Source organism: Nerophis ophidion, linkage group LG22, assembly GCF_033978795.1.
Source record: "Nerophis ophidion isolate RoL-2023_Sa linkage group LG22, RoL_Noph_v1.0, whole genome shotgun sequence".
In the NCBI taxonomy this organism is placed as follows: domain Eukaryota; kingdom Metazoa; phylum Chordata; class Actinopteri; order Syngnathiformes; family Syngnathidae; genus Nerophis; species Nerophis ophidion.
In genome coordinates this window covers 23,856,697-23,884,181 of record NC_084632.1, presented here as the reverse complement: position 1 = coordinate 23,884,181, position 27,485 = coordinate 23,856,697, and the positions used below count along the sequence as shown (strand labels likewise).

The 27,485-nt window shown below is 42.5% G+C and overlaps 1 protein-coding gene across 3 annotated transcripts in view; it reads left to right on the top strand.

The window, feature by feature from the left end:
- pdcb (phosducin b) overlaps positions 1-27,485 on the top strand; it is a 59,340-nt gene that overhangs the window by 5,386 nt on the left and 26,469 nt on the right. The window contains exons 1-3 of one of the 3 annotated variants that reach the window (XM_061883567.1): positions 18,006-18,025; positions 21,477-21,568; positions 25,445-25,506. In XM_061883567.1, the coding sequence (XP_061739551.1) occupies positions 25,461-25,506 (46 nt within the window). In that variant the 5' untranslated portion in view covers positions 18,006-18,025; positions 21,477-21,568; positions 25,445-25,460. Of the gene's footprint in view, positions 1-17,917; positions 18,026-21,476; positions 21,569-25,444; positions 25,507-27,485 lie in introns of those variants that run through there. The other 2 variants (XM_061883566.1, XM_061883570.1) reach the window with 2 other exon arrangements.

Here is a 27,485-nt window from a genome sequence, read left to right as displayed (position 1 = left end):
AATACGACATGTCGGGGTGCCCTAGTGCTCAAAAAAGAAATATTGCATCTCCCACTTTTCCTGGAATTGTCTTTGCTCATCACAAACCTTTCTCTTCACTGCAGGCTTTGAAAAAGACATGTTTGGGGTTGTGGAATATATTTGTATTTACAGTAGCCAACGCACGGAGAATAATGTTATTTTCACAATGTGTGTCGGTCCGCTTTTTCCTCCCTACAGCAACACGGCGGTCAGCGGATAATAACCGGGAAAGTACCGGGAAGGCGAGTGCCAAAAAGTGACGGCTCCTGGAGTGTTATCCGGCATCATATAAAATATATGTAGTCCATCGTGTGAGGCAATGCTAATTAAACAATATAAATAAAAAAAATAACGGTTTAAATTGGTCCTGGTTATCGAAGACTGTTATTACTGATGGACAGGTGCCGTGGTGTAACCGCAGCCAGGCACGTAAGAAAACCCTCGTCTCCATTGCAACGTTTCTGTCATTTTCATTCATTTGCCGCTTTTCCACTAACGCAGGGGTAGGCAACCCAAAATGTTGAAAGAGCCATTTTGGACCCAAATAACACAACATTGTCAAGCGCCATTCATATAAAACTTGCGGGCCACAATAACATTAAATTTTCATATTTAGGTGGGGGCCGCAAAATAACGTCTCTGTTGTAAAGGGACCTTCTGCTTCTACACCGCCTGCATTCTCTGCATCCTCGCATCACGCCATCAACCGCAACCATGTACAACAACAACACTTGAATTTAATTTGATGCATGGTCCTGAGTTCAATCCAGGGCTTGGAATCTTTTCTGTGTGGAGTTTGCATGTTCTCCCCGTGAATGCGTGGGTTCCCTCCTGGTACTCCGGCTTCCTCCCACCTCCAAAGACATGCACCTGGGGATAGGTTGATTGGCAACACTAAATTGGCCCTAGTGTGTGAATGTGAGTGTGAATGTTGTGTGTCTATCTATGTTGGCCCTGCGATGAGGTGATGACTTGTACAGGGTGTACCCTGCCTCCTGCCCGAATGCAGCTGGGATAGGCTCCAGCACCCCTGTGACCACAAAAGGGACAAGCAGTAAAAAAAAGGATGGATGGATGTTTTGTACTAAAAAAAATTGTGGAAAATAGATTGTTCGATACATTTTTTGGGTGAAAATTAAAATTTTAACATTGAAACACAACTTTGTACACCTTTCTAACTCAACTCTGATCAAAACTTTAACTAAGTATGATTGCCATTCCGAACAATCACTAATGCAACGTTAACCAGTGGGACTATGTGGGGAAATTTGGAATTATGTTCTTATCCGTGACAGAACAGGAAGCGTCTAGAAACACGTTTGCAGTCAAATTTGATACAAAGCACCTTATGGGTTGTTTGTGCCCTGTCCTTCATTAATTAATATTTTGCATGTGCTTATTATTACATCATAGGCCTTTCGCACGGAGCGTGTTTTGCCAATAGCGAGAGGAGGCCTTGTCAAACTACAATATTCTTCATCAGTAAGAAAAATGATCATATAATCCTTTATATTCAAATCCAGCACAAAAGAAATCCGGAATAAGAACATCACAGTAATGATTTAATTTATTTCTAACATGCTTGACAGCTGTAAAAAAAACACCTTGTAAGTAGATATAATTTGTGCATAAATACATTTAGTTTGTTTTGCATTGAAATTGTTGACTTTGTGATGTCTTTAAGTATTTTTGGTCGTGTTGTTAGTCTGAGAGTAATTGCCAATCCAATCTTGTTTAATAGATGCAGCGCTGAATTTTACCAGTAGAGGGCGACAATGCAACACCTTAGATTTTTTTGTGATACTGTAAGTCACATACAGTGTGTGCAATGTTTGGTGTGTTAATGTCATTTCTATGTGTAAACATTTGTAGTTTATTGTGTGAATATATTAACACCAAGCCTTATATTTTATTTGTATAAAATATACAATGGACGTCATACTTTTATGTTTATTTTCTGTTTATTTTCAGTCTTACAAACCTACATGAAGGAAGAAGTGTAAATAAATATAATTAAGGAAGGAAAATTATTCAAACGAAGGAACATCAATCCTCAACAAAAACGGGAGCTTCTGTTTCTTCTTTTGATATTCACAATCGTACTGAAAGACAAGCACAGTTTATTTTCTTTTTTAAGGATTCAAAAATCTGCTTACAGTGGAGCCCATGGGTCGCTGTAATCTGCCTATAAAGGGCTTAAAAAAACATCCAAACACTTCTATCAATGTTTTATATACGCTATCTATATATTTATATATATATATCTATATATATATATATATCTATATCTATATATATATATATATATATATATATATATATATATATATATATATATATATATATAGATACACATACATCCATCCATCCATCCATCATCTTCCGCTTATCCGAGGTCGGGTCGCGGGGGCAACAGCCTAAGCAGGGAGGCCCAGACTTCCCTCTCCCCAGCCACTTCGTCTAGCTCTTCCCGGGGGATCCCGAGGCGTTCCCAGGCCAGCCGGGAGACATAGTCTTCCCAAAGTGTCCTGGGTCTTCCCCGTGGCCTCCTACCGGTTTGACGTGCCCTAAACACCTCCCTAGGGAGGCGTTCGGGTGGCATCCTGACCAGATGCCCGAACCACCTCATCTGGCTCCTCTCGATGTGAAGGAGCAGCGGCTTTACTTTGAGTTCCTCCCGGATGGCAGAGCTTCTCACCCTATCTCTAAGGGAGAGCACCGCCACACGGCGGAGGAAACTCATTTCGGCCGCTTGTACCCGTGATCTTATCCTTTCGGTCATGACCCAAAGCTCATGACCATAGGTGAGGACGGGAACGTAGATCAACCGGTTAATTGAGAGCTTTGCCTTCCGGCTCAGCTCTTTCTTCACCACAACGGATCGGTACAACGTCCGCATTACTGAAGACGCCGCACCGATCCGCCTGTCGATCTCACGATCCACTCTTCCCTCACTCGTGAACAAGACTCCTAGGTACTTGAACTCCTCCACTTGGGGCAGGGTCTCCTCCCCAACCCGGCGATGGCATTCCACCCTTTTCCGGGCGAGAACCATGGACTCAGACTTGGAGGTGCTGATTCTCATTCCGGTCGCTTCACACTCGGCTGCGAACCGATCCAGCGAGAGCTGAAGATCCCGGTCAGATGAAGCCATCAGGACCACATCATCTGCAAAAAGCAGAGACCTAATCCTGCGGTTACCAAACCGGAACCCCTCAACGCCTTGACTGCGCCTAGAAATTCTGTCCATAAAAGTTATGAACAGAATCGGTGACAAAGGACAGCCTTGGCGGAGTCCAACCCTCACTGGAAATGTGTTCGACTTACTGCCGGCAATGCGGACCAAGCTCTGGCACTGATCGTACAGGGAACGGACCGCCACAATAAGACAGTCCGATACCCCATACTCTCCGAGCACTCCCCACAGGACTTCCCGAGGGACACGGTCGAATGCCTTCTCCAAGTCCACAAAGCACATGTAGACTGGTTGGGCAAACTCCCATGCACCCTCAAGAACCCTGCCGAGAGTATAGAGCTGGTCCACAGTTCCACGACCAGGACGAAAACCACACTGTTCCTCCTGAATCCGAGGTTCGACTATCCGGCGTAGCCTCCTCTCCAGTACACCTGAATAAACCTTACCGGGAAGGCTGAGGGGTGTGATCCCACGATAGTTGGAACACACCCTCCGGTCCCCCTTCTTAAAGAGAGGAACCACCACCCCGGTCTGCCAATCCAGAGGTACCGCCCCCGATGTCCACGCGATGCTGCAAAGTCTTGTCAACCAAGACAGCCCCACAGCATCCAGAGCCTTAAGGAACTCCGGGCGGATCTCGTCCACCCCTGGGGCCTTGCCACCGAGGAGCTTTTTAACTACCTCAGCGACCTCAGCCCCAGAAATAGGAGAGTCCACCACAGATTCCCCAGGCACTGCTTCCTCATAGGAAGACGTGTTGGTGGGATTGAGGAGGTCTTCGAAGTATTCCTTCCACCTATCCACAACATCCGCAGTTGAGGTCAGCAGAACACCATCCGCACCATACACGGTGTTGATAGTGCACTGCTTCCCTTTCCTGAGGCGGCGGACGGTGGTCCAGAATCGCTTCGAAGCCGTCCGGAAGTCGTTTTCCATGACTTCCCCGAACTCCTACCATGTCCGAGTTTTTGCCTCCGCGACCGTGAAGCTGAACACCGCTTGGCCTGTCGGTACCTGTCCACTGCCTCCGGAGTCCTATGAGCCAAAATGACCCGATAGGACTCCTTCTTCAGCTTGACGGCATCCCTCACCGCTGGTGTCCACCAAGGGGTTTTAGGATTGCCGCCCCGACAGGCACCAACTACCTTGCGGCCACAGCTCCGATCTGCCTCCTCGACAATAGAGGTGCGGAACATGGTCCACTCGGACTCAATGTCCAGCACCTCCCTCGTGACATGTTCGAAGTTCTTCCGGAGGTGGGAATTGAAACTTTGTCTGACAGGAGACTCTGCCAGACGTTCTCAGCAGACCCTCACAATGCGTTTGGGCCTCCCAGGTCTGTCCGGCATCCTCCCCCACCATCGCAACCAACTCACCACCAGGTGGTGATCAGTAGAAAGCTCCGCCCCTCTCTTCACCCGAGTGTCCAAAACATAAGGCCGCAAATCCGATGACACAACTACAAAGTCGATCATGGAACTGCGGCCTAGGGTGTCCTGGTGCCAAGTGCACATATGGACACCCTTATGTTTGAACATGGTGTTTGTTATGGACAAACTGTGACGAGCACAAAAGTCCAATAACAAAACACCACTCGGGTTCAGATCCGGGCGGCCATTCTTCCCAATCACGCCTCTCCAGGTTTCACTATCGTTGCCAACATGAGCGTTGAAGTCTCCCAGTAGGACAAGGGAAACACCCGGGGGTGCACTTTCTAGTACTCCCTCGAGTGTTCCCAAAAAGGGTGGGTACTCTGAACTGCTGTTTGTTGCATAAGCACAAACAACAGTCAGGACCCGTCCCCCCACCCGAAGGCGGAGGGAGGCTACCCTTTCGTCCACCGGGTTGAACTCCAACGTACAGGCTTTGAGCCGGGGAGAAACAAGAATTGCCACCCCAGCCCGTCGCCTCTCACTGCCGGCAACGCCAGAGTGGAAGAGGGTCCAATCCCTCTCGAGAGAAGTGGTTCCAGAGCCCTTGCTGTGCGTCGAAGTGAGTCCGACTATATCCAGCCGGAATTTCTCGACTTCGCGTAATAGCTCAGGCTCTTTCTCCCCCAGTGAGGTGACGTTCCACGTCTCAAGAGCTAGCTTCTGTAGCCGAGGATCGGTCCGCCAAGTGCCCTGCCTTCGGCTGCCGGCCAGCTCACATTGCACCCGACCTCTATGGCCCCTGCTATGGGTGGTGAGCCCATTGGAGGGGTGACCCACGTTGCCTCTTCGGGCTGTGCCCGGCCGGGCCCCATGGGAACAAGCCCGGCCACCAGGCGCTCGCCATCGTGCCCCACCTCCGGGCCTGGCTCCAGAGGGGGGCCCCGGTGACCCGCGAGGGAAATCTGGGTCCATGCTTTTTCTTCTTCATAGAGGTCTTCGAGCTGCTCTTTGTCTGATCCCTCACCTAGAATATATACACACACATACATACAGTGTGTGTGTATATATATACAATATATATATGTATGAGCGGGCGAGCACTAATCAGAGACAGGTGAACACAATAAGTAACCATGGCGACAAAAAAAGGGAGTGAAAAAACAGGAAGCAATGTAATCTTAAACAAAACCGAACATAACTAAAAAACATATGTATATATATATATATACGGCGTGGCGCAGTGGGAGAGTGGCCGTGCGCAACCCGAGGGTCCCTGGTTCAAATCTCACCTAGTACCAACCTCGTCACGTCCGTTGTGTCCTGAGCAAGACACTTCACCCTTGCTCCTGATGGGTGCTGGTTGGCGCCTTGCATGGCAGCTCCCTCCATCAGTGTGTGAATGTGTGTGTGAATGGGTAAATGTGGAAGTAGTGTCAAAGCGCTTTGAGTACTTTGAAGGTAGAAAAGCGCTATACAAGTACAACCCATTTATATATATATATATATGTGTGTATATATATATATATGTGTATATATATTGTATGTGAATATACATATATATATATGTATATATATATATATATATATATATATATATATATATATATATATATACTAAGCAACCATGGTGACAGAACAAACAGTAACTAAGGAAGTCAAACACTAACAGAATATGTATGTATATATATATATATATATATATATATATATTGTGTGTATATATATATGTGTATATATATATATATATATATATATATATATATATATATATATCTCCTGATGATTGAGGGAACCCCTCATGAAACAGTTCTGTAGAGATGAAATAGTCTTGTGATTTTTCCCACACAAATATATATATATATATATATATATATATATATATATATATATATATATATATATATATATATATATATATATACATATAATATAGTAACGGGCACATTCATAACAACATATAATATTTACGTATTTTGATTAATTTAAGCATTTGGTGGCACATTAATTTCACAAATTTATCACGTTTGCTTTTTCCTTCCACAAAATCACTGATGATCACTCACTGCAGATATCATGAGTCAACAAACATAATAAAACATCACTTACTGTACAATGTCTGCTTTCACTGGAATGTCGACTGTTAAGATGTTGATATATTTCCATTTAGATGAAGAATGACTAATAATCTTTGCGAAGAAAAAAGACAGGTGAAACCATGGGTCTTTCCGGGTCTTTTTTCGCCATTCCAGTCAAAGGTCTAAATTGTCCGTCAAATTTTACCAACTTCTCAGTTTATGTCCACATCATTTTACTATCCAGGTGAGAGGCATGATTTATAATCTAGGATACACTTTCCAGAGTTTAGGGGCGAGAAAGCAGCTCAGCTGATGATATCAATACAGCAACATGAGGACGTTACTGTAATGCTTGGCTCGCATGGTGATGCGGTTTCGTTCTTTCGAAGATGCAGTCGGGTTCGGACACAGCGTGGAGGTAAGAACTACTGATTTATTAATAAATAAAACAGACTAAGAAACAGAAAAACCTACACTAGGCACAAAAGGCAAAACAAAAACTACTAGCATGGGAGCAAGAGGAAAACAAAAGCATAGCGCGAAAGCTAGCAAGTGAAAACATGGGAATCAGAGTCGTTACTGTTGCGAAACACAAACTAGGTGTAACACCAACAGCGTGAAGCACTAACTAGGAAGCGAGAGAAAATTAACAAAAAAGGCAGGCTTAAATACAGGCAGTGATTAACAAAAACAGGTGGGCGTCAAAAGCAAGGGGCAGGCGAAACTACTAAGCAAACATGGTGACCGAACAAACAGGAACTAAGGAAGTCAAACACTAACAAAACGGAACAAAACCAGAATATGATATGATCCGGGCAGCGGATCATAACAGTTACCTCTCTTTAATCAATGCACCGCTAAATATAGGTCCTCAACATCAGCAAAATGACAGTATTTAGTATGGTTTGACTGATTTCATTTAAACCACACTTAAATAGGGAGTTATTATATAGCACTATTATATTGTATTTGTATGTTTATTTTATTGGGTTTAGTGGTTTATCTGGATATACTCCAGACGTATTAATCTACTTTCAAAAAGTCAATAACCTAATTAAAGGCCTACTGAAACCCACTACTACCAACCACGCAGTCTGATAGTTTGTATATCAATGATGAAATATTAACATTGCAACCATCCCAATACGTCCGGTTTAGTTTACTAAATTGCAATTTTTTGTCGAAAACGTCGCGGAATGATGACGCGTGCGCGTGACGTCACGGACTGTCAGGAAATATTAGCGCAGCACCACTTACGGCTAAAAGTCGTCTCTTTTCATCGCGCAATTACACAGTATTCTCGACATCTGTGTTGCTGAATCTTTTTCAATTTTTTTCAATTAATAATGGAGACGTTAAAGTAGAAAGATGGAGTTGGGAAGCTTTAGTATTTAGCCACACAAACACACGGTGATTCCTTGTTTAAAATTCCCGGGGGTGAAACTTTACTATGGATCAGAGCGGTCAAGCGAACATGGTTCCCAACCACATGTCAACCGGCAGGTTTCAGTGACAAAATTGTGTTAAAAAGTCGCCTCTTACCGGAGATCTGTGGAGTTTGCGCCGTCCTTGTATCTGCCGTGACTTCCCTCAGACACTGGCCTCAAGACACCTGTGGACACACCCCTCCGACTATCAAGTGCTGTTTAATCTCACTAAAACACTAGCAACAAAATAGAAAGATAAGGGATTTCACAGAATTATCCTAGTAAATGTGTCTAAAAACATCTGAATCCGTCCCAATGCAATCGCCTGCGACAGTGTGTTTAGTAGAATTGTGTATGGTGGCCCAGAATGTGGTGTGACACCCCTGCTTTAACAGTAGCTTCATGTTGCTGGTCACATCTCATGTGTCTGGACTATCTCACCTGCTGACGTCACGCGTCATTCAACAGTCAACGCCTTTTTCAGGAACACACTGAAAGTCACTATGCACTCTGATCTCATGAAACCTTTCTTAACTGCACCACTGGATAATTAACGGATTACATTTATTAAGGAATAATTCCATTCGTAGTTCTATTACTTCTTTGGCCAAGTAACGAGTAACCTTAACTAATTTTAACTAAGTATTTTTCCCAACATAGAGTGTCAATAAACAATAATAATTTAATGGAAGTGAAAGTGAAAGTAAAATCAGGGCTTTTACAATAAACTGACAGATTCTTTCTTATTTTTTTTTAGAACCGGTCTTGTTAAATAATCTGCTATATTCTATTTTAAGCAACTAAGGCTTGGTGACAGTGAGATGATTGAAACCCTGCCCTGACATGCAGGGTTCCTCCGTGTGCTTACATTTAAAGTCTACTAATCCTTTAAGCCAATAAAATACAGGACACAAAAGGGCAGTAAGACGGGAGACAAAACTCAAAGAGGATTCTTCAAGTTGTCTCGGGAAACATCTCAGTCATCCATTGACTGAAGCACATTATTTTGCCATAAGAAAATGTCTCAATTTAATTTGTCAATTTTAAATGACTCTAATAAACTGTTCTTGCGAGACGTCTTCTGTCAATGCTTCTAATCGAAATTCAAACCATAGTATTGATTGATTGATTGGTTGGTTGATTGATTGATTGATTGATTGAGAGGTTTATTGACATCTTAAAGAATTTAATCCATGTAATACTTTAAAAAGGCAAATGGATGTCACGAAAAGCCAAAAGGCTTGTTTCCATTGTGGTCCATCATATATTCATCACATTTGATACATTCAATAATTAAATATAGATCAATAAATCAATGTTTATTTATATAGCCCTAAATCACAAGTGTCTCAAAGGGCTGCACAAACCACAACGACATCCTCGGTAGAGCCCACATAAAGCCAAGGAAAAACTCACCCCAGTGAGACGTCGACAATGATGACTATGAGAAAAATTGGAGAGGACCGCATATGTGGGCAAACCCCCCCCACTCCTAGGGGACGGAAAGCAATGGAGGTCGAGTGGATCTAACATGATATTATGAAAGTCCAATCCATAGTGGATCTAACATAACCGTGAGAATCCAGACCAAAGTGGATCCGATATAGTAGCGAGAGTCCCGTCCAAAGTGGAGCCAGCAGGAAACCATCCCAAGCGGAGGCGGATCAGCAGCGCAGAGATGTCCCCAACCGATACACAGGCAAGCGGTCCATCCTGGGTCCTGACTCTGGACAGCCAGTACTTCATCCATGGCCACCGGACCGGACCCTCTCCACAAGGGAGGGGGGACATAGGAGAAAAAGAAAAGAAACGGCAGATCAACTGGTCTGAAAAGGGAGTCTATTTAAAGGCTAGAGTATACAAATTAGTTTTAAGATGAGACTTAAATGCTTCTACTGAGGTAGCATCTCAAACTTTTACTGGGAGGGCATTCAAGAGTACTGGAGCCCGAATAGAAACCTCTCTATAGCCCGCAGACTTTTTTTGGGCTCTGGGAATCACTAATAAGCCGGAGTCCTTTGAACGCAGATTTCTTGTCGGGACATATGGTATAAAACAATCGGCAAGATAGGCTGGAGCTAGACCGTGTAGTATTTTATGCGTTAGTAGTACAACCTTTAAAGTCACATCTTAAGTGCACAGGAAACCAGTGCAGGTGAGCCAGTACAGGCGTAATATGATCAAACTTTCTTGTTTTTGTCAAAAGTCTAGCAGCCGCATTTTGTACCAACTGTAATCGTTTAATGCTAGACATGGGGAGACCCGAAAATAATACGTTACAGTACTCGAGGCGAGACATAACAAACACATGGATAATGATCTCAGCGTCATTAGTGGACAAAATGGAGCAAATTTTTGCGATATGACGGAGATGAAAGAAAGACGTTTTAGTAACGCTTTTAATGTGTGACTCAAATGAGAGAGTTGGGTCGAAGATAATACCCAGATTCTTTACCGAGTTGCCTTGTTTAATTGTTTGGTTGTCAAATGTTAAAGTTGTATTATTGAATAGAGGTGGGTGTCTAGCAGGACCAATAATCAGCATTTCTGTTTTTTTTTTACGTTGAGTTGCAAAAAGTTGGCGGACATCCCATTGTTTAATTTCATTAAGACATGCCTCCAGCTGACTACAATCCGGCGTGTTGGTCAGCTTTAGGGGCATGTAGAGTTGGGTGTCATCAGCATAACAGTGAAAGCTAACACGGTATTTGCGTATGATGTCACCTAGCGGCAGCATGTAGATGCTGAAGACTGCAGGGCCAAGGACCGAACCCTGGGGAACTCCACACGTTACCTTAACGTAGTCCGAGGTCACATTGTTATGGGAGACGCACTGCATCCTGTCAGTAAGATAAGAGTTAAACCAAGACAAGGCTAAGTCTGACATACCAATTCGTGTTTTGATACGTTCTAAGAAAATATCATGATCCACGGTATCGAAAGCAGCGCTAAATTCGAGGAGCAGCAACATAGATGACGCATCAGAATCCATCGTTAGCAATAGATCATTAGTCATTTTTGCGAGGGCTGTCTCCGTAGAGTGATTTGCCCTGAAACCGGATTGAAAGATTTCACATAGATTGTTAGACGCTAAGTGTTCATTTAACTGCTCTGCAACAATTTTTTCGAGGATTTTTAAAATAAAGGGAAGGTGAGACACCGGTCGGTAGTTTCCCATGAGGTCAGGATCGAGGTTAGGTCTTTTAAGAAGAGGATAATAACCGCTTTTTTGAATGCTAGGGGAACAGTGCCCGAGGAAAGTGATCAGTTTATAATATTTAGCACTGATGGACCTAATAATACAAAGAGCTCCTTGATCAGTTTCCCAGGAAGAGGGTCAAGTAAACATGTTGTTTGTTTTATTCCATTTACACGTAACAATTCCTCTTATGTTATTTCCTCAAAACGAGAGAAACTATTTTGGAGGGCAGTATCCGCCGTATATACAATCGTATCAGTGTTAATAGAACCCAGTTGTAGCTGGGACGCATTGTCTTTAATCTCCTTTCTAATGACTTCAATTTTCTTACTAAAGAATTGCATAAAGTCATCAGCTGAGTGGGTGGAGCTACTGGAAGGGGTCCCTTGTTGGGTTAGCGATGCTACCGTACTAAACAAAAATTTAGGATCGTTTTTATTACGGTGGATGAGATTTGAGTAATATTTAGCTTTAGCTAAGGCATGGGTGTCAAACTCTGGCCCGTGGGCCAAATTTGGCCCGCCTTGTAATTTAATTTGGCCCTTGAGGCAATAATAAACTAACATTAGAGCTGGCCCGCCAGTATTATACAGTGGCGGTGCCGCTGTATCACCGCATTCAACGCTAATTCTCATACTTGCCAACCCTCCCGATTTTTGCAGGAGAATACAATATTGGGGGCGTGCCTTAAAGATACTGCTTTTAACATCCTCTACAACATGGGTGTCAAACTCTGGCCCGCGGGCCAAATCTGGCCCTTGAGGCAATTGCCAAATTGAGGCAAGGGCCAAATTTGGCCTTTGAGGCAATGTCAAATTAACATTAGAGCTGGCCCGCCGCTGTAACACCGCATTCACCGCTAATACTCTTACTTGCCAACCCTCCCAATTTTCCCGGAAGACTTCCAAAGTACAGTGCCCCTCCCAAATTTCATCCCGGACAACAATATTGGGGTTGGGCCTTAAAGGCATTGCCTTTGGCGTTCTCTACAACCTGTCGCCATATCCACTTTTCCTCCATACAAACAGCGTGCCGTCCCTGTCACATAATATATGCGGCTTATACACTCACTCAAGTGAATGCAATTCATACTTGGTCAACAGCCATACGGGTCACACTGAGGGTGGCCGTATAAACAACTTTAACACTGTTACAAATATGCGCCACACTGTGAACCCACACCAAACAAGAATGACAAACACATTTCGGGAGAACATCTGCACCGTAATACAACATAAACACAACAGAACAAATACCCAGAAACCCTTGCAGCACTAACTTTTCCAGGAAGCTACAATATACAACCCCCGCTATCACCAAACCACGTCCACCTCAACCCCGCTGCCGAAAAGAGGCATTCAATTTTTATTTAAATTTTGATATGCCATTAATATTTTTTGATTATTATTATTATTTGAAACTCGATTGTGCATGTCACAATAAAGTTATACAAGCCTTGCTTGTTCAATATTCAATGCAAAACTTGTTTTGGTCCCTATTAAAAGGTTAATTTGTTCAACCTCGGCCTGCGGCTTTGTTCGGTTTTGAATTTTGGCCCACCGTGTATTTGAATTTGACACCCCTGCTCTACAACCTGTCATCACGTCCGCTTTTCCTCCATACGAACAGCGTGCCGGCCCAGTCACGTAATATACGCGGCTTCTACACACACACACACAAGTGAATGCAAGGCATACTTGGTCAACAGCCATACAGGTCACACTGAGGGTGGCCGTACAAACAACTTTAACACTGTTACACCACACTGTGAACCCACACCAAACAAGAATGACAAACACATTTCGGGGGAACATCCGCACCGTGACACAACATAAACACAACAGAACAAATACCCAGAACCACTTGCAGCATTAACTCTTCCGGGACGCTACAATATACACCCCCGCTACCAACAAAACTCAAATTTGGATGTCACTATAAAGTTATATAAGCCTTGCTTGTCCAATATTTAATGCAAAACTTGTTTGGGTCCCTATTAAAAGGTTAAGTTGTTTTACTTTGGCCCTCGACTTAGTTCAGTTTAGAATTTTGGCCCACTCTGTATTTGAGTTTGACACCCCTGAGCTAAGGTAAGCATGCGTTTATAAGTTATTAAACTATCAATCCATGCTTGATGGTGCACCTCAAGTTTAGTCGTGCGCCATTTGCGTTCCAGGTTTCTACATAATAATTTCTGAGCTCTAGTTTCTTCTGTAAACCACGGGGTACGCTTTTTTGGAGCCTTTTTTAACTGTGGCGGTGCTATGTTATCAATGGTTTCGCGCAGGGCGTTGTTAAAGTTGTTAGTGAGGTTATCAATAGAGTCCACATACTTTGGGAATGGTGCCATTACCGAGGGCAGTAGGTCAGCAAGAGTTGTCGTTGTGGCCGTATTAATGTTGCGGCTGCTATAGCAGTTATTATTATTATTAGTTTGACGAACATGCGTCTGAACCTCGAATTTTATAAGGTAATGATCGGACAATACTTTAGTATACGGGAGTATCGTAACTTTGGAAACGGTGATACCCCTGACAAGCACTAGGTCTATTGTATTACTGTTGCGATGCGTGGGTTCATTTATTATTTGTGTAAGACCACAGCTATCAATTATAGTCTGGAGCGCTACGCACGGTGGGTCCGATGGGGTATTCATATGGATATTGAAGTCCCCCATTATGATTATATTATCGGCGTGCGTCACTAGATCACTAATAAAGTCCGAATCGGGCCCTGGGGGGCGGTAGATAACGGCCAGGCACAAAGGCAGCGGTGTGACGGACCTCATAGTAAGCACCTCAAACGATTTCTATTTATTATTTTTGTTAGGACTAAGGTTAAAGTTTTCGTTGTATATTAGTGCGATCCCCCACCCCTTTTAAGGGGACGGGCAATATGCGCATGTGTAAAGTTAGGAGGACATGCCTCATTTAGCGCAAAAAAGTCCTTTGGTTTAAGCCAGGTTTTGCTGAGACCGATGACATTAAGATTGTTGTCTCTGATGATATCATTAACTAACAACGTTTTGGGAGACAGTGATCTTATGTTTAAAAAAACTATATTATAGGTAGCGGGCTGTTTTAGGGAATATTTGATCAAATTATCCGTAGTAGCAATATTAATAATGTTGTGTTTATTATGCCCAGTGCATTAAATGAACACTTAGCGTCATTCCAGAGTACTGGAGCCCGAACGGAAAACGCTCTATAGCCCGCAGACTTTTTTTGGGCTTTGGGAATCACTAATAAGCCGGAGTCCTTTGAACGCAGATTTCTTGCCGGGACATATGGTACAATACAATCGGCAAGATAGGATGGAGCTAGACCGTGTAGTATTTTATACGTAAGTAGTAAAACCTTAAAGTCACATCTTAAGTGCACAGGAAGCCAGTGCAGGTGAGCCAGTACAGGCGTAATGTGATCAAACTTTCTTGTTCTTGTCAAAAGTCTAGCAGCCGCATTTTGTACCAGCTGTAATCTTTTAATGCTAGACATGGGGAGACCCGAAAATAATACGTTACAGTAGTCGAGGCGAGACGTAACAAACGCATGGATAATGATCTCAGCGTCTTTAGTGGACAGAATGGAGCGAATTTTAGCGATATTACGGAGATGAAAGAAGGCCGTTTTAGTAACGCTTTTAATGTGTGCCTCAAAGGAGAGAGTTGGGTCGAAGATAATACCCAGATTCTTTACCGTGTCGCCTTGTTTAATTGTTTGGTTGTCAAATGTTAGAGTTGTATTATTAAATAGAGTTCGGTGTCCAGCAGGACCGATAATCAGCATTTCCGTTTTTTTGGCGTTGAGTTGCAAAAAGTTAGCGGACATCCATTGTTTAATTTCATTAAGACACGCCTCCAGCTGACTACAATCCGGCGTGTTGGTCAGCTTTAGGGGCATGTAGAGTTGGGTGTCATCAGCATAACAGTGAAAGCTAACACCGTATTTGCGTATGATGTCACCTAGCGGCAGCATGTAGATGCTGAAGAGTGCAGGGCCAAGGACCGAACCCTGGGGAACTCCACACGTTACCTTAACGTAGTCCGAGGTCACATTGTTATGGGAGACACACTGCATCCTATCAGTAAGATAAGAGTTAAACCAAGACAGGGCTAAGTCTGACATACCGATTCGTGTTTTGATACGTTCTAATAAAATATTATGATCGACGGTATCGAAAGCAGCGCTAAGATCGAGGAGCAACAACATAGATGACGCATCAGAATCCATCGTTAGCAATAGATCATTAGTCATTTTTGCGAGGGCTGTCTCCGTCGATTTGTAACCGGATTGAAAGGTTTCACATAGCCCTCCCGGTAACAGTTCGAGATGCCACCTCAGTAGAAGCATTTAAGTCTCACCTTAAAACTCATTTGTATACTGTAGCCTTTAAATAGACTCCCTTTTTAGACCAGTTGATCTGCTGTTTCTTTTCTTTTTCTTCTATGTCCCACTCTCCCTTGTGGAAGGGGTCCGGTCCGATCCGGTGGCCATGTACTGCTTGCCTGTGTATCGGCTGGGGACATCTCTGCGCTGCTGATCCGCCTCCGCTTGGGATGGTTTCCTGGTGGCTCCGCTGTGAACGTGGCTCCGCTGTGAACGGGACTCTCTCTGCTGAGTTGGACCCGCTTTGGACTGGACTCTTGCGACTGTGTTGGATCCATTGTGGATTGAACTTTCACAGTATCATGTTAGACCCGCTCGACATCCATTGCTTTCCTCCTCTTTAAGGTTCTCATAGTCATTATTGTCACCGACGTCCCACTGGGTGTGAGTTTTCCTTGCCCTTATGTGGGCCTACCGAGGATGTCGTGGTGGTTTGTGCAGCCCTTTGAGACACTAGTGATTTAGGGCTATATAAGTAAACATTGATTGATTGATTGATTGATAGTATAATTACGACCATATCTAGGAATTGATACGACGGGAATTTTCCGATTGTTTGTTTGTTGCCTTGTATCGATATCCGTTGATATCAGTACCGGAAATGATGTGCTGGGCAGTATCGGCATATCAGACGTCAGGAAATACAAGCATCCCTGCTTGTCTCTCTGAACACAATTTCCCCTCACCTGTTGCTGATTGGCAGCCTGGCCACACTTATTGTCAATCAGCTGGCTGCTATTTATGCCTGCCTCGCCCTCCAGTCAGAGTTTGATGATTGTCTCCGGTTTCCTGGTTCCTGGCTCTCGTTTTCCCTGCATTTCCTTTTTAGAATAGAATAGAATGGACTTTATTGTCATTATATTTGCATATATGTCGAGCATATATGATGCTCGACATCCATTGCTTTCAGTCCCCTAGAGGGGGGTGGGGGGTATCATGTTAGACCCGCTCGACATCCATTGCTTTCGTCCTCTACAAGGTTTCTCATAGTCATCATTGTCACTAGCGTCCCACTGCGTGTGAGTTTTCCTTGCCCTTATGTGGGTTCTTCCGAGGATGTCGTAGTCATAGTGGTTTGTACAGTCCTTTGAGACATTTCTGATTTAGGGCTATATGAATAAACATTGATTGATTGATTGATTGATTGATATAACGAGATTAAAGAGTCTAACTTAAGGTGCGGTAGTGGGAACAAATATGGGGTGAAATAAATAACACAAGAGGTAGTAATAAAGGGAAAAAACTAACAATTGAAATAAACAGACTACTATCCAATAAAAATAATAAGCAATCCTGTACAATATACAAAACATGACATCAAAGTCATGTTTTCCTGCGCTACGCTTGCCATCCCTGCATCTTGGGGTTCAGCACCCAAAGTTCCTGACACACGCCGACAAACACGGCCACGAGCCCGGCAGCTGGCTGGCAACGCCGACAAACACGGCCACGAGCCCGGCAGTTGGCGGAAGGTGAACACTGCGTCATGCCACGCGACACACCCAGTTGCTAAAAGGCAGTGTGCGGGGACTAGACCCAGCTGATGGGCATCCGGAGAGGGTGGGCGGACCAACCTTTTCAAATAAAGAGGACATTTAAAGCATCGGTGTGCTTGTCTCAGAACCTTCAAATTGCAGACTCAGACCTCTTTCTCCCCGTGACCATGTCAAAGTTAAGCAAGACCAACCCTCAGCTGCACATTAGAAAGTGCTACAGAAGTGTGCACTCATCCATGATTTGGATCATTTTTACCTTTAACACATTGCACTGATTGTACACAAACAATATCATTAGGTATCATAATCATGATATAAAAACAATGTGATTCTTGTTAACTGTAAAGCCGCATGATGAAGTGTCCTTAGCTGGAGGTGCTTTATAGTTCCAAAGCTTGCTGTCATGTGTTTATTTCGTGTGAACGTTCGATTGCCTGAGAGACATTTTAACTGAATCACAAACAGGGCATTCATTGAAAAGTTCCTCGTCAAACTTAACTCTTGTGACTTGCTCCCTTCATATAGTGATGACAAAGTCTCTTTTATGTATTGAACCAACAAACTAAGTCGGGTATCGGAAGAAAATGCATTTTTTTTTCTTCTCTCTCGGTGTCTTTGCTTCTGTCACTGCATTGTGCGTCTCTGGGGTCCGTACCAGCCAGAGGCTTCTAATTCCTGAAGTGAAATCCTCTTAGGATCTATTTCCGTTAAGTCCATCGCGTCTTTTTTAAAATCTCCCTTAGACCCTGCTCATTGGCTGGAGAGCACCTACGCATGCATGCAAAAACACACACCAGCAGATAACTTTGTGAAGAGATCGAGCGCGCACGACCTCAAGATACCATTGTGAAAGGTAGGAACATTTTTACTTTCTTGGTCAACCTCATGACGCAAGTCTTATAATTCATCTTTGATTCTCATTAAATGTACTGACTTTGACTCAATTTTTAACATTTAAAGTCTTAAAGTATTAGTCGGAAGGATTCAAGGAACTCATATTCCGTGTAAGATTATTTTTTGCACAAAAATGTACAAACAAAGAGCGGTTGAGTTTCTGCTACAGAGTCATATGTCCACCAAGCTGAACGCTCACTTGATACCATCAGCAGACTCAAAGATGCATATCAGTCTTTTTTTTAACATGCACTGCAGGAAATGAAACAACAAAACATTCATACCGGATTCAGGCCGGAACTAATCGAGACAAGTTTGTGTGGAAATGGGAAGCAATTGTTCAAGTGCAAAACACCTAAAAACCTGCAGCATATCTGTGAAATTCAAATATGGCCTGAAGTGGATGTTTGTTTTTGGTCTATTCAATGAAACACAGAAGTCCACTGAAATAACGAGTTAATTCATGCGATTCATCACAAAAAATGCTTTGTCCGAAAAAGGAGTAGAAAGAAGCGCAGCTTGTTTAGTCACATTTGTTTGTGTTGTGTCATGTTTTAGGGATGTCAGTTTAAAGAGATAACTCGTGCGATTAATCACAGAAAATAATTCCATTAATTATGTACAGACACAGATTAATCGAACAATTATGCGCTTTGGTTACTTGAACAGTACGTGTTGTACGCTCAGTGGTCAGGTCAGCGTATGCGTCAGTGCAAAGATGAGTGAGGGGACTCCAATTGGTGTGCTCACTGGCAAATGTCACTTCAACATACATCCCGATGGAACTTTAATTTTCTTGAATTGCCGCAGGGCATATAGTATGCGCCTGTCTTGAATTACTGCTGGGTCAAACTCGCTTCGCAAAATAATCAGCGCATGCTTAGTATTACCGCCTCGTCAAACTCGTGACGTCACGAGTGACACTTCCCCTGTCATCATTTTCAAAATGGAGGAGGCTGATTTCAATACCGGTAATTTGAAATCGCATAAAGGGAAGAAGATTAAGAGGTATTCAGTAGGATTTAAGGTCCAAGCTTAAATCACACTCAAATTTTTACTGCATGCCTTTGGTAAGTGCCGGAGTGAGAAGAGGTTTTAAAATAATTAGCGCATGCTTAATTTTACCGCATGCCTTTGGTAAGCGCAGGAGTGAGAAGAGGTTTTAAATTGATTAGCGCCCCGGCGGCAATTCAAGGAAATTTGGTAATTCAAATTATCCATCCATCCATCCATTTTCTACCGCTTATTACCTTTCGGGGTCGCGGGGGGCGCTGGCGCTTATCTCAGCTACAATCGGGCAGAAGGCGGGGTACACCCTGGACAAGTCGCCACCTCATGGCAGTAATTCAAATTATGCAATTTTTAATCACTGCTATGTTGAAATTGTTAGTAATATTGATACTGTTGTTGATAATATTCTATTTTGTTTCACTACTTTTGGATTGTTCTGTGTCGTGTTTGTTTGTCCTCTCAATTGCTCTGTTTTTTTGTTGCTGGTCTGAGTGTTGCTGGGTCAGGTTTGGTTTTGGAATTGGATTGCATTGTTATGGTATTGCTGTGTATTGTTTTGTTGGATGAAATACATTTTCAGAATAAAATAAAGATATGCAAGCAAGTTATTTACTGATTTAAAAGTTTGATTAATCAGAATCAGAATCAGAAATCAGACATACTTTATTAATCCCCGAGGGGAAATTAAAATTTTCAGCACAATCCCATTCAAGATCAGACAAACATTACAGGGAGACAGAACAGGATCACTGACGGGTCTGCCAACTTAATCTGATGTAATCCAATAAATTGAAAGCACAACGTTATTTACGTCCTGTCTTTAATATGCAACGATTTAAAACATTTTGTATAATAAAGAATATCACAAATATGTGCAGTAGTAGAGTTGATAAGGAGGCATTTACAAATATATAAATACAGTACATAAGTAAACATTGTGAGGTGGCGACTTGTCCAGGGTGTACCCCGCCTTCCGCCCGATTGTAGCTGAGATAGGTGCCAGCGCCCCCCGCAACCCCGAAAGGGAATAAGCGGTAGAAAATGGATGGATGGATGGATGGTAATAGATGCGAATGTGAAATAACACCTTAATATGCAGGGGTACGCCACCCGTCGATCACGATCAACCAGTCGATTGTTGGGAACCTAACGGTTGATTGCGAAAATATTAGGGGGAAAAAAGTATTAATAGGACATTGGTGACACCCCCACCTGAAGAATGACCAACTGACCTGATTGATTGACACTTAGCATCACTAAGAATAATAACCTGATAAAACAATTGAAGGATCTTAATCACACTTTAATTTTGGATTACCGTATTTCCTTGAATTGCCGCAGGGAAGAAGATTAAGAGCTAATCAGTAGGATTTAAGTTCCAAGCTTACATCACACATTTAAATTTTTACTGCATGCCTTTGGTAAGTGCCGGAGTGAGAAGAGGTTTTAAAATAATTAGTGCATGCTTACTTTTACCGCATGCCTTTGGTAAGCGCAGGAGTGAGAAGAGGTTTTAAATTAATTAGAGCTGCGGCGGCAATTCAAGGAAATACGGTAAGCATGATTGGCAAATTTAACTTAAATAAATGACATGCAGCACGGTGATACAGGGGTTAGTGCATGTGCCTCACAATACGAAGGACCTGAGTAGTTCTGAGTTCAATCCAGGGCTAGCGATCTTTCTGTGTGGGGTTTGCATGTTCTCCCCGTGACTGCCTGGGTTCCCTCCCACCTCCAAAGACATGCACCTGGGGATAGGTTGATTGGCAACACTAAATTGGCCCTAGTGTGTGAATGTGAGTGTGAATGTTGTCTGTCTATCTGTGTTGGCCCTGGGATGAGGTGGCAACTTGTCCAGAGTGTAAATCGCCTTCCGCCCAAATGCAGCTGAGATAGGCTCCATCACCCCCCGCGACCCCAAAAGGGAAAAGCGGTAGAAAATGGATGTATGGATGTATAAATGAAATGCGTTCAAGTAAAAGTGTCAGGACCCGTCATCTTAGGCCTGACATGTTCTCGTGTGTGTACTTATTTTCTGTATATGTTTCCTGTCCCGTGTTTTTATGTCTTATTTCCTGTCTGGGTTCACCACTCTGGTCTGAGCGCTGTTTCTCTCACCTGTCCCTGATTGGCTACCTGAACACACCTGTTCATGGTTGCCAGTCAGGCTCCCTTAGAAATTAGCCTGCCCTTTCAGCCAGGGCTGGAAGATTGCTGATTGCTAGATTGCTGAAGATTGCCTTCTTTAGTGTGCTTATCCCATGTCGTTAGAAGTAAAATTTTTATCTTACCTGCAAGTCGTCCTCCTGTCTCCTACATCTTGGTCTCAAAACTGCTCCAGCCATGTTTGAGCGTTACAGAAACATACAAAAAAAATGTTTTTCCTACCCTGCGATGAGGTGGCGACTTGTCCAGGGTGTACTCCGCCTTCCGCCCGAATGCAGCTGAGATAGGCGCCAGCGACCCCCCACGTCCCCAAAAGGGACAAGTGGTAGGAAATGGATGGATGGATGTTTCTCTTACCATCCTACTATCATTACGTTTGTATGTCTACAAATTTAAATTATGCAAAGTAGTGATAACCTGGTTAATCAAAATTCAAAAGTGTGATTAACTTGAATAAAGATGTTATCATTTGACAGAACTATCTATAATATATACATATTCATAAGTTCATTATACAAAGCCAATATACAATATTTAAGTTAATTTTACACTTTTACTTCTTGTTCTAGTATCATTCACTATGTTATTTCACATTCGGCAGTCAAAATAAAACCATGTTTATTAATGTATTGATATGACCTTAAATGCTTTGTATTAACTCTACTGTTACACATCATTAAAAAAAATTCTAAATTGTTTGATGTTGAATACAGACTTTTTTTTTTTTCACTTTTGGATTGTATTCAATCACAGTAAATTACTAGCTTGCGTAATATAAATTAAGTTTACAAAAATATCCCAATACTTAGACACAAACAATTTTTGATTGTCAGAATTACATACACAAACATTTAAAAAAAAAAAACGTTTGACTAAATATATGTAATTTTTTGCTCAAAATTTGCTAAAAGTTTTAGCCAGTCTAGTCATGATGTATTTTGAAGTGAGATTTGCCAATGAGCACACCAGTCAGAGTTAAAGTAAAGAAGCGTGTGCGGTCAAAATGGGGTCATTACTCTGTTTTGTGATTAATCAAATGTTAGGTCGTTTAATTTTACCAGCCCTAAAAAGAAAGGGTAACTGCTGCGATAACGAGAAATAGTAGGATTCAATAAGTTTTAATTCTCCCTGCTCCTTTTCAAACATGTGGAACTGTGTGACTAGGGTATTTGTGATGCAGTGACGTGCAGTGAGGTTCATGGCTGGTGAGGCACTGACTTCATCACAATCAAATTTACAAACATATAAACCCTAAAGAGTATGTTATTCACCATTTGATTGGCAGCAGTTAACGGGCTATGTTTAAAAGCTCATACCAGCATTCATTAAACATACAAACTGTAGCACACAAAAAAGCACATTTAATAAAAAAAAACGTTATTATGGTCTTACATTTACTTATAAATGAAGTCCATGCGCTGCTCCTTTTGAACAAAAGCATCGATAACGTGTTTATAGAAGTCTTCCTTATCTTTCTTCAGTTTTAAAAGTCTCTCTGTCTCGATGGAGATCACTGTCTGAAGCAAACCTTTTAGCTCCAGCGTTGGTCTTCCTTTAATTATTACCTCCTGCTTCGATTGAAAGTCCAATTTAGAAAACTGTTTTATTTTAGATATGTTATCCTCCATGTTAAAAGTCCAGGGGAGAGGAAAAAATAAACGATCGCTGCCGTTGCACTTGACTTGCTAACTGTAGCTTGTTGTCACTTATTCTGCAGCCGAGTAATTGCAAGAATGATCCCTGGGATCACTAGCGCCCTCTATCACCATGAGGCGGGAGAACAGGTTCCTCACACAGTGCGTCTTCGCAGCCGTTTTATGATTGCTCAGCACAAGAAATACGTTACACACAAAATAAACTGTACATTATATACCTCAGCTAACTAAACTATGGAAATGTATAATATAATTAATATAGCAATACGGTCTCACTGCACAGCAGTCAGCCGAGTCATTGCGCAATCCATGGTGAGGCTCAACTGGCTGCTGACTCACCGCAACTCTCTTCTCAGTATTTGAACAGCAAATGTGAAAATTCGGCGATTTTGAATAAAAATAATCTAAAACTGGTGAAGTTAAATGGAAAATAATTTTATAAAGTATAATCACTGGATACATACAACAATTTAATAATTTTTTTTATCTTTTTGCATTTCTTTTCTTTCCATGATGGCACGTGAGTTACTGCCTCACCTGCCTCCCCTGACTGCACATCACATTGTGATGTACTTCCATGTGACGTTGTATGCAGGGGCCGGCTCTTGGCATAAAGACTCATTGCTTTTAATGGCTCCAACCACTTGGTGGGCCTACATGATCAAAAGGCTGTGACCCCTTTCAAGTCCGTTTTGATGCACACTTAATATTTCTTTGTTGTTGTTTTTATTTATTTTGAATATTTATTGCCTAGTTGTTCAGTTACTGTCTTTGCAATGGCTAACAAAGTTACTAGGAGACCTGCTACAGTCCATTAATCCTCTTAGACCACATTAATTTGATTAAATCATGTGGATCTTTTTGTACACATCTGTCGGTATAAAATTAATTAGAGCTAACAAATGCTACTGGTCATCCACGCATTGTGTGTAAAAAAAAAAATATATATATATGTACAAAACCCAAAACCAGTGAAGTTGGCACGTCGTGTAAATCGTAAATTAAAGCAGAATACAATGATTTGCAAATCCTTTTCAACTTATATTTAATTGAATACACTGCAAAGACAAGTTATTTAATGTTCGAACTGAGAAACTTAATTTTTCTTTGCAAATAGTCATTAACGGTATAACTCGGTTGGTAGAGTGGCCGTGACAGCAACTGGAGGGTTCCTGGTTCGATCCCCGCTTCCACCATCCTCGTCACAGCCGTTGTGTCCTTGGGCAAGACACTTTACCCACTTGCTCCCAGTGCCACCCACACTTGTTTAAATGTAACTTAGATATTGGGTTTCACTATTTAAAAGCGCTTTGAGTCACTAGGGAAAAGCGCGATATAAATATAATTCACAAAAAACAACAACTTTGAATTTAATGGCAGCAACAGTGCTCAAAATATGGCACGGGGGCATTTTTACCACTGTGTTACATGGCCTTTCCTTTTAACAACACTCAGTAAATGTTTGGGAACTTAAGAGACCAATTTTTGAAGCTTTTCAGGTGAAATTCTTTCCCATTCTTGCTTGATGTACAGCTTAAGTTGTTCAACAGTCCGGGGTCTCTGTTATAGAATTATAAAATTATATTTAAATAGCGCTCTCTCTAGAGACTCAAAGGGCTTTATATAGTGAAATGAACCCACAATCTACATCTTCATGCTACATTCAAACCAGTGCGGGTGGCACTGGGAACAGGTGGGTCAAATGTTTTACCCAGAACACAACAGCAGAGACTAGGATAGCGGAAGCGGAAGCGGGGATCGAACATGAAACCCTCAATTTGCTGGCATGACTGTTCTACCAACCCAGCGACACTGCCCCTGTATATAAATAAAAGAGGTAGAAAATAGATGAATAGAGGGACAAACGGTATAAAATAGATGTGATACATGTGTGTATATTTATATATATATATATATATATATATATATATATATATATATATATATATATATATATATATACATATATATATATATATATATATATATATATATAATTTTTTTATTTTATTTATTTTTATATATATATATATATATGTTACATAATGTTACATGTATATGAGTGGTGGAAAACAATGAATTTTTTCAATCAGATTAATCACACTTGAATTTAGATTAATCGCAGGGAACTACTCACTAGTGTGTGTGTATATTTATATATATATATATATATATATATATATATATAATATGTGTGTATATATATATAAGTATGTATGTGTGTACATATATATATACTGTATGTATATATTTATATACATTGCCCCAAATGCAGTTTTACTGTGGCAATGCATTTTCTTTTAATGTGTTACGAATAGCTCTACATTTATCTGCTAAAAATAAATGACGTGTCACAGAGTACACCAGACGGAGTCTCGTCACTCATCTTGGCACTGATTATGCATTGACCTGATCACTGACCTTATAACAACCCACACCACCTATCATGTAACCATCCGAGGTTATGGTATTGTAGCAAGAGATTATTGTTATCAACTCCAATACCACATCATCTGGATTAAATTGACAGTTCTTTTGTATTACAGGTAACTAACCAGCGACATGTCAGACCCGATGATTGACTTGGAAGAAACAGCAACCCACACGGGTGAGTGAAAGTGTGTTAAAATCATGACAAGGCTGTCCTTTGTCACCGATTCTGTTCATAACTTTTATGGACAGAATCTCTAGGCGCAGTCAAGGCGTTGAGGGGTTCCGGTTTGGTGGCCGCGGGATTGGGTCTCTGCTTTTTGCAGATGATGTGGTCCTGATGGCTTCATCTGGCCGGGATCTTCAGCTCTCACTGGATCGGTTCGCAGCCGAGTGTGAAGCGACCGGAATGAGAATCAGCACCTCCAAGTCCGAGTCCATGGTTCTCGCCCGGAAAAGGGTGGAGTGCCATCTCCGGGTTGGGGAGGAGACCCTGCCCCAAGTGGAGGAGTTCAAGTACCTAGGAGTCTTGTTCACGAGTGGGGGAAGAGTGGATCGTGAGATCGACAGGCGGATCGGTGCAGCGTCTTCAGTAATGCGAACGTTGTATCGATCCGTTGTGGGGAAGAAGGAGCTAAGCCGGAAGGCAAAGCTCTCAATTTACCGGTCGATCTACGTTCCCATCCTCACCTATGGTCATGAGCTTTGGGTCATGACCGAAAGGATAAGATCACGGGTACAAGCGGCCGAAATGAGTTTCCTCCGCCGGGTGGCGGGGCTCTCCCTTAGAGATAGGGTGAGAAGCTCTGCCATCCGGGAGGAACTCAAAGTAAAGCCGCTGCTTCTCCACATCGAGAGGAGCCAGATGAGGTGGCTCGGGCATCTGGTCAGGATGCCACCCGAACGCCTCCCTAGGGAGGTGTTTAGGGCACGTCCAGTCGGCAGGAGGCCACGGGGAAGACCCAGGACACGTTGGGAAGACTATGTCTCCCGGCCGGCCTGGGAACGCCTCGGGATCCCCCGGGAAGAGCTAGACAAAGTGGCTGGTGAGAGGGAAGTCTGGGCTTCCCTGCTTAGGCTGCTGCCCCCGCGACCCGACCTCGGATAAGCGAAAGATGATGGATGGATGGATGAATAGGATTATAACGATATGCAAATTTCACATTACGGTTATCGTAAACAAAGTAACCAAAAATGACCGAAAGGACAAGATCACGGGTATCTCTCCCTTAGAGATAGGGTTAGAAGCCCTGTCATTCGGGAGGAGCTCAAATGTAAAGCCGCTGCTTCTCCGCATCAGGAGGAGCCAGATGAGGTGGTTTGTGGATCTGGTCACAATGCCCCATGAACGTCACCCTGGGGAGGCGTTTGGGGCATGTCCGACCAGTAGGAGGTCACAGACAGGACACGTTGAAGGGACTATGTCTCCCAGCTGGCCTGGGAACGCCTCGGGATCCCCAAGCAGGACCTGGATGAAGTGGCTGGGGAGAGGAAAGTCTGGGCTTTCTATGCTTCTTAGGCTGTTGCCCCCGCGACTCGACCTCGGATAAGCGAAAGAAGATGGATGGATGGATGGATGGATAACCAAAATGATCACAGTTATTGTTTTTAATGAGAGTATCGTTGAATGTACTCATAATGTAGTGATGCACACACTAAAATGTTTTGACCAAGTTTTTTCTAAATAACTCAAATAAAAAGACAGTTAGAAAATGCACTAGTTTGCATGTTTTGAGTTTCTTATGCTTCACTGAGAGTGTTTTAGTCATAGTGTTTTATCTTTTTAATGGCTAAGCTTTTATTGTTTTAAAATACTGGTTTGCAGATTATCAGTTTAAGATTTGTTTAAATGAAGAGTATTATTATTATTTGTTATTTCTGACGGGTGCTGTGGTGTCCTGCTCTGTTCAGTGGTCTTTGAACGCACCGTAGGAACACCTCCATCTCCTCATACTCTTGGGTATGTTGTAGAATGATCAGTCTGTCCTAAGAGAGCACGGCTTGCACAATTGAATAACTTAGTTGTTCCGACGGGAAGGTGTTTAGGTTGGAGTATGTTGTTTTTTAAAGGGAAAGACGTTAATGTTTTTTGTTTTCATGTTTGAAATTTAAGCTAGCGAGCTGGTGCCAGTCTCTCTGCGAGTTAATCAAAGTTCA